Here is an 8,878-nt window from a genome sequence, read left to right on the forward strand (position 1 = left end):
TAAGGCAACTAAAAATATTGTATCAAAAACTTTAACAGGGAATTTATTCACCAAAGGCAGTGACTGTGCTTAGAGGAACCACAGCCTTCCTTTAAATCTAAATTACTCTTCTCATCCATTTCTCCGTTTTATTTATGGTTATTTAAGAAACGTTTACAAAGAGTGTTGCAAATGTGCATGGTGAATTGAAATGAAGGCTTTGGGGCTAGTCTTTCTATGTTCAATGTTGCTCCACTTCCCATATGAATAGAATGCTCATTACAAGGGGCAGAACAGAGTAGGTTACTAATCCAAGGGCCTCAAGTTAAATAAAATAACAATACCGGAGAATGTATTTGACATTTTTTGAGATAGTAGGTCTTACATGTTCTCAAACACAAGAGTGATTAAGAGAGCAGATGGATATGTTAATTAGCTCTTGAAATAGCCTGCACTCTCTCTTTTTAAAGTATGTTTTCTTTCTTCTTTTTCATGAGTATATATGTATAGTATCCATATGTATGTATATGTATTTGTATGTGTATAGACATACACTTTGTATATGCATGTGTGCATGCACATATGCAGAGACCTGACGTCATTGGATGTCTTCCTTGGTATTTCTCCACCTAATTCATTGATGCACTCTCTCAGTGTAAGTTACAGCTTGGTGTCTTGCCTTATCTGGCTGGACAACTTGCTCTGGGGAATCGCCGGTCTCCATCTTGTGAACACAGAAATTCCAGGTGGGCCACTACATTCACCTGTCACTCTGTAGGTTTTGGGGATGCAAATTCATCTTCTGCTTTCATGGCAAGCACTTTACAGTGACAGCTCCTTCTTTTGGCATCCCCCATCAATTTCCTGTCTGCAGGCTTAGATACTCGTGAGAAATTGCATGAAAAGAAATGTATATCTGTTGTATCTATTCAAGCCCTTGTAAAATTATGTCACTATATAGCTAGGATAAATTACTCTACTGAGCATGCAGAGTCCACATCAGTTACCAAGTCCAGGTTAGTGTGAGGAAGAGAGGGTACCACACATCTTCTTACCTAATGTGTTGTAACACTATTCTTATCCCTTACAACTGTCTAAAAGTATTCCATTTTTAGACTTTCTGTGCTAGTTATTCCAAAATATTCTGTGGTAATGAGTTCCAAAAACTAATTATATGTCACATAAAAATACTGTCCTGGTATCTATTTCAAGTTGGCCGAACCTCACTCTTTCTTCTTGCACAGATAGTTAACAGATGTTGCTAGGATTTCCGATTCACTAGTTCCTGCTATTGTGGGTTGCTAAATTTTATTGTGATTTTTGTTTTCTTTTCTAACATGATTGCTACTGCTGCTCTTGTTTGCATTTTGTTTGCAAGGCTCTCAGTAATATAAATGAGTTTAAAAGGGGCCTTCACCCTTTCCTTTCTTGTCATGTGAAATTGGCTTTCTCTATAGCTGTCTATGAAAATGAGCTGGACTATTAATGTTCATTGTATATCAAGTCCAGGCTCCTTCTATTGACTGAAATTTCTTGAGTCTAATACTTATCATCTGTGATGGAATCTTTTTAAAAAGATTTAAAATTTATCACAGAAAAACTGAATATCTAAATGTTCAACTATAATACCATGATACCTGTGTTCTACCCATTTAATTTTGTTGCTTTCTTAAGATGAACATTTATGAAGGTTTTGAGTCTCCATAGTAGAAATGTATACTATGATATTTAAAATATTGACCAGATAAGGAGTTTACATTAATATTTGAGAAGTCAAGCCAACCTTGGGTTGTTAAACCACAATAACACATTGGGTAGGTAAATCCTGTTGAAACATCTGTGGAGATTTCTAGTAGATTACCCTGTGCTGTAGAAATTTTCACCATAGCTCATTAGGCTGCGCAAACACATGCATCATGATGGTAGAGACCTTGGGGCTACAAATGAGGAGGATGAAAATCTGTGCTTTCAAAGAGCCATGTTTTGTGGAAACTCTGTCCTTGGAGAAGTTCTGGAAATTGATTGGGTTCTTCTAGAAATACCATGAAGATGCCGATAGGTATCCAGAATAACCAAGGATATTTATATACCCTAAAAACATTCTAATATACCATTGGCAGCTGATACAGAATAAAATAAGTGAAAATTATTTTATGTATAATAAAATGCATGCATGTATATACATATTTACACAGACGGATGGATGGATGGATGGATGGATGGATGGATGGATGGATGGATGGATGGGTGGATGTCAGACAGGCAGAAAGACAGACAAACAGATAGACAGATTTTAAATGTCACTGTGATGGTTAGCTTTAATTGTCCACTTGACATCACGTAGGATACCTGGCAAAAGATCCTCAATGAAGAACCACCTAGATCTGTGGACTGTGGGAGACGAGCATGCCTGTGAGGGATTTTCTTATTTCCCCTAATTGAGGTTGGAAAACTCACTCTGAATGTGGCTATCATCATCTCCTAAGCAGACGTACCCAAGCTGTATAAAAGTGGGGACACAGAGCTGAACAAGCAACCGAGCAAGCCAGTATGCACACATTCCTTTCTCTTCTGACTGTGGAAGTGACTGGCTGCTAAAGGCCCCGCCACTATGACTTTCCCACTATGACAGACTGCAACCTGGAAGTGTAAGCCAAATAAACCCTTTTCCCCATGTTGCTTTTGGTCAAGACATTTTATCAGAGCCACGGGAATAAAGCGAGGACCATTGTCCAGAGCTTTGTTGAAACTCCACTTTATTTATATATGAAGGACCTTTAGCATCATTGCTGTCCAAAATGAGTTTTCCAGGAATTTACTAGCACTTGGTTTGGTAAGAAGTGAAATGAAACTAAAATTTCTGGCATGATTGTCTCACTGTTTTAGAAAACCACAGCGGCAAGCCAAGCCTGGTCAAGTGTTTGGGTCAACCCTGAGACAAACCTACCCCCATCTTCATCCCTAGCTATGTCTGCAGTGCAAATGCCACATGCAAATGTCAGCATACCACGACTTCATAATGATACCTACTGAAGCTTATTTTATTATGAATTATTTTCCTTTTATTAGTTTTGTAATGTAGTTATGTCGGGATATTGATTTTGTAAAAGTTATATGTGTCAGCAAAGGATATGTACATTGAATCTCATTTCAAGAGACGGGGGTTGTTACAAAGGATTTATTATAAGAGCACATGGAAGAGAGTATCAAATATGATCGAGAAGTCTGCCCTAGGGAGGAAAGTACAAATACACTAATAATTTGGGGATCTTTGCTCCATCAACACAATATAAGGGGCAGCCAAACACATTACTCCTTGATTGGCTGCTAGCTAGTTCTGATTAATGTCAAGATTGTTTTTCTGTTTTGATGTATTTTAAGCCCCTCCTCTTCCTCCTTTTGGCTGCAAAATCAAAATGAAGGCTGAAGGAAATTTTCTTGGTTAATGCCATGCTAAGGAAAACAGTGTTTCTCACAGAAAGCCTTTATACAGAGGGAGCATGTGGGTTGGGAGCTGTTGAGAGCAAAGCCCAGAAGGCAAGTTAGTGGATAGGAAGACAGGAACAGCAGACTGTGAGCCTAGTGTCCATTGGGAAACCATGATCATGGCTTCTAAAACTTCCTGAGTAAAACATTTGGCACAGCCTGCCTTCTTACTCCACCAATGGTATTTGACTACTGTGGTTTTTAGCATAAGAAGTCAAATTGAAAACTAGATTGAAATTAGGAACTGTGCTGAAGATTGCTAGGTGACGGAAGCCAGGAAGGTTGCTATGGACACAGGGCAGGGCTGCATGAGGTTGACTGTGGTGTGTCAACTGCTTCTAGAAATGGTTTAAACATTGAAATTTTCTGAAGGAGGAGGGAGGAGGAGGAGAAGAGAAGCAGCAGCAGCAGCTAGGCAAGCCCATGAACTCAGTGGCTGAGGTAAGGGGAGAAAAGACAAAATAAATACAAATCAGATGTCAGAAACTCTAAGACTGTTACCCTAAAGGAAGACCGGAACATCAGGAAATTTTCCTGAGCAAAGAGCGGCTGGCTCTTTGCTTTCCTTCCAAATCCCTTTCTTCTGGCATAAAAGGACAAACTCAGAGCTTGGCTTTGAGAAGTTCAGGGCGGGTTCTGACACTGCATGATGAATGGTGGGGGATTCAACAATAGTTAAAGCCAAGATCTAAGTCAGGCATGTTGATGTTCTCTGTTCACCTAGTAACGCATGGCAACAAGGAAGGAACTGATTCTGGATGATGAATGGTGCCTCCTTGCAAAAGAGCGCGCTCTGCTTGACTGTGGTAGTGAGAATTCTAGAGTGCTCTGCTTGACTGTGTGAGCATTCTAGGAATGCTAACCTAAGGACTATGCTCCTCTCCTTCCCCAGCAAATCTTCTACTCTCACAGAAGAACCAAGAATAGACTTCACCGAATGGTTTTACATCTCTCACTTGGCCGTCTTGACTTCATCTCCAGCAATAACATGCCCCCAGGCTCCCTCACAGTGAGAGTGAGAAGTCACCCCTTCCTTCTCTGAGTATCAACAGTACTTCTGGTATCTAGATGGTTCTATATTGTCCTCTAGTTAGTTACCTGTTGTCATACAGGTAGTGCTAATAAAAAGCCAAGACTTCAGTGGTTGTGTTAATGTGTGTACATCCCTGCAGCCAGGTTATAGAAGACAGGAACTCCAGAGGGGAGAAATGCAGTCTGTTCTTCCTCAGGCAAGTGGTGTGTGAATATTTGTTTAGTGGAGAACCACCATGTTGCAACTTCCCTTATGAGCTCATGAAGGAAGGCTGATTTTTTTGTTTTAATTCCCCAATCATCTGGGGCTTCCTCTTTAGTAACTGGCATCACATATGCAATGCTTATCTCACATCTGCCTCTTTCAACAGGTTGTGACATCCAGAAGGCAGGAACGATATCTACCTGGATGCTCACTTTGTCCCCGGTGTCCAGTGCAATGCCCCAGACAAAGAGTCAAATTTTTGCAAGGATTCAGGTTCCTACAGCCACCCCTCTCTGTTTACCAGGGTAAATTCGGCCTCCTCATATGCAAGCACGGTGTGTCCACTTCATAAAATAAAGTCAGCCTTAGGAACTAAAGAAAGAGCAACATCCTTTCTATACATTCAAAGCTTTCCCTTCTGATAATGTTGTATCAAATGAGTATTATCTATATACATATCTCCTTATATAAACCACCTATAAAATGATGATCTTTTTACTATTTGGGAACAGATATGGGGATAAATATATATGTTATTTAGTGAAAACCCAAAATGTAAAGGCAGAATACAAGAAGTTAGAAAGAATAAACCATCAACATATTAACCATGGAGTTACTTATACCAGACAAAACCTAAATTAATTAAATTCTTCATGAGGGCATCGAAACATGTAATACTGGACATGAAATCAAACTATTTTGTACATCCAACACTAGTGATGGATCTACGAGAACTTTGAAAGGAACCATGTGAAAACTGCATAAAGCTCAAACATAAAGTTAAAGTTCACACCAAACCAATGTGTGCCTGCTCTTACTCTGCGAGGGATGGAAGGACCTTCATGGGAGGTGCTGATAATGCAACTGTAGAACTTTCTGCCAGCTCATGCATGCTCAATCTGATAAATGCATTTGGGCACTGCCATCTGTTTAAGTACTCTGTGCTCTTTCTTTTTTGAGACTTCCCTTGGTTTGTTTATTGTGTGTCAGTGCAGGTACACAGGTGCCAGAGAGTGTGAGTGGAAATCAGAGGATGCCTTTCAGGACTCAGATCTCTCCTTCCTTCCTTCCAGACAGGGATTCAAGGATCGAACTCGTAATGATAGGTTGTCAGTGTCTTTACCCACCGAGCCATCTCACGGTCTCTAAAAATTCCACTTCTTAAAAAGTTCTTCAGAGTAGAACCATCTGGATGGCTCAGCAGTTAAGAGTACTGGCTGCTCCTCCAGAGATTCAGATCTCATTCCCATCCCCCACATGGCAGCTCACAACTGTCTGTAACTCCAGTTCTAAGGGACTCGATGCTCTCCTCTGGCCTCAGTCAGTACCAGGCACACAAGTGGTACGCAGACATACATACACGCAAACCACATATACACCTAAAATAAAGTAAAATTAGAAAATTCTTCCTACATCCATATAAGTGGATATATGTGTTACATATACATACATATCTGCATATGTACACACATAGTTGGCATATTTATGTAGTCTCCTGTCCACTTTTTTCCTGAGTGACTTTGCTATTACATATGCATGTCAGTGTGTCCCTGAGGCTAAGAGAAAGATTACATAGTTTTCCATTCTCACTATGGGAGCAGGAGGCTGAATTTCAAACACTGACTCTAGTGTACTCCAGACAGAGAAATCACTTAAAGACAGACTTCTCTGTCTGGTTTGTAACTTCATGTGTTTCATGGGCTACTGATTGGAAGGAAACAAATATTGGGCATGATAAAACTTGTATATAAACCTAAATAACAACTTCCCAAATGCTTAAGCTAAAAATAATGAGATTCCTTTATTTTCCATACAGCATTTCAAAGCAGGTTTGAAGCTTCTTTATTTATTGTTGTACTAATCTGGTTAACTATCCTCTATGACATAATTATCATTAGTGTGTTCGTATTTTTCACACTAGTGAAGTTGAGAACTAGATCAATCAAACTTTATTAAAAGAGTAAACCACACAGAAAAGTAAGAGAATATTTTCTGTAATGCCTTTTATCTAAACTCTCCATTCAAACTGTACTACAGAAGTTTCAAAAAAGTCTGGCCTCCCTTTCCAACATACAGTCTACTTTACCTGTAGTAATAAAAAAAAGTCAGGTCAAGCGAAGGTATGGTGCGCTACATAAAACATAAGTAAATAAATAAGGTAAGTATAATGGATTCAAAAACAAAGCAAAAAGTCTTAAGAGTCTTCTCCCCATGTCTCTCTCCCATCTGGAAAAACTCAGCAGGAACTTTTCATGGAAAAGCCATTTACTCTCCAGGGCAGCCTGCTGTAGCTAGAAAAAGGCTTCCCCAGCTCCCTCCTGAGACTGCCGGACTTGGTCCCCATCAAGCCGGAGGGGAGGTCCCGAGCCCAGGAGGTCAGCAGCCTCCTGCCCACGACTTACCACCAGGAGTGCACAGCACAGCCACTTGTTCATTGTGGTCCTCTGGAAACCTCAGGCGGCAGCCGCTGGGCCAGTGCTAGGTGCTTCTCTGCTGCCCAGGCGAACATGACGTTTTATATAAGGTCTGGGCAACAGGAAGTATGCCCTGCCTTTGATCTAGTAAGTCTCCCCTGGACCAACCTTGTACCTTTCCTTTTTAGGAACCCTGGGCCCTAGTGGTAGGGCTGCGGGACACTCCGGGGTTAACGCTTTGGGCGCCGGAGTGGGAGGATCCTACGCGGAGGCGTGGGGCAAGGGGAGGAGATGGCTGATTTCTGCAGGGGGAGAGGGGGAGAGGAAGAAGAAAAGAAGGAGAAAGCCCCCGCTGAGCTGTGGAACAAGGCTGCTGCTGTTCCGCCGCCTCTGAGGGTTCTGAGCCTCTTCCCGCCCGCGGCTAGCCTCAGGGCAGCTGTGACCTGCGGTAAGAGACTGGTACTGGTGAGGGAGCCTCTGGGCAGCCTCCAGGCGTTGGCTTCTCTACCCCAGGTTTCAACTTCAGCAGCATATTGCCACATGTCTCAGTCACTGTACCCTTTCTGGGAGAAGTCTGGGGTTTTCGTTTGGTCTATTGTCTGAACTCCTGCCTAAAGATTCTAAAGCTCCCAAAATAATCCTTCTTTGGTAGGGATGGCATTGTCCTCAGCACTGTTGAGAGAGTTTATAGTTAAATGTGCAAAGTGTCCTGGGCCCGTTGAAGAACGCATCTGTCCAACTCCTATTTGCCTGACGTGGTCAGGAGCTAAGGAGAAGCAGAAGAATAAATTCTTCGTACCTTCAGTAGAAAAACCTTACAAGCATCTCTTCCCTTCCCAGCATCCTCCTCCCTAAAGGGTTGTTGCTTCCTGAGAGTCCTAACCACTAAGCTTCTAGTGTAATGCCTCTTCACCTATTAAATCGCCTCTTCACTGCCCTCTGCTGTTGCCTCGTTTAAAGATTTGCATAACAAGGTTCTTGTCCTGCCTTGTCAGTCCTCTCCCTGGTGAGAAGTGATTCTTTCCAAATTGAATTCTCAAGTCAGCTGTAGGTAGTCACCCAGCTCTGCTTACAGCCCTGATTACTCCCTGCAGAACTGGATTTCTTATCAGGGGCAGGGTTAGTGAGATGTCTCCGGAGCAAATTCTTCTGTCACCTCGAGGAGATGCCACCTCATCCCAGCAGGGTGGATCTCATCCTATCCGGAGTTCAAAGTAGTTCACTCCATTACCACATCATGCAGGAGGGAAAGGTTGCATGATTCTACATTAGCCTCTTGTGCTTTAGTTTCTACTGCTGCTCCAGTATGATGCCAACACTTAAGATCCAGGTAGATCTAAATGTAAACTTTCAAGCCCTGTTAGTGGCAGAGGTATTATTTCTGTTCAGGAGTAGTCATCTGGGATATTAGCTGAAAGCATTTTTCTCAAAACGTAGCATGATGTCAGGATGCATTAGCCACAAAACCTAGAATCATTTGGAAAGAAAGCTGCAATGAGAGATTGATTACCTACATAGAATTGGCCTGGGGGTCTGTCTGTAGGGCACTGTCCTAATAAATAGATGTGAGACAACTCAGCCCATTGTGGGCAGAACCATTCCTTAGGCAGGGTGTCTTGATCTGTATAAAAGTCCTGAAATAAAGATGAATACATCAGGTACACGTGTATGCATTCTTAATTCTCAGCTCTTGACTTGGATGTGAAGTAACAAATCTGAAGTCCTTGCCCTGACATTTCCACAATGCTGGATTAAAACATGG

At 41.7% G+C, this 8,878-nt stretch overlaps 1 protein-coding gene across 1 annotated transcript in view; it reads right to left on the minus strand.

Annotated features, from left to right (window-relative positions):
* The window catches only part of Tnfrsf11b (TNF receptor superfamily member 11B), a 28,011-nt gene extending 20,770 nt beyond the window's left edge, over nt 1-7,241 (minus strand). Inside the window, exon 1 of the mRNA NM_012870.2 lies at nt 7,105-7,241. Coding sequence (NP_037002.1) covers nt 7,105-7,137 — 33 coding nt within the window. The 5' untranslated portion in view covers nt 7,138-7,241. The remainder of the gene's footprint in view (nt 1-7,104) is intronic.
* Nucleotides 7,242-8,878: the final 1,637 nt, after the last annotated feature.

This window comes from Rattus norvegicus, chromosome 7 (assembly GCF_021556685.1).
Source record: "Rattus norvegicus strain SHRSP/BbbUtx chromosome 7, alternate assembly SHRSP_T2T, whole genome shotgun sequence".
NCBI lineage: Eukaryota > Metazoa > Chordata > Mammalia > Rodentia > Muridae > Rattus > Rattus norvegicus.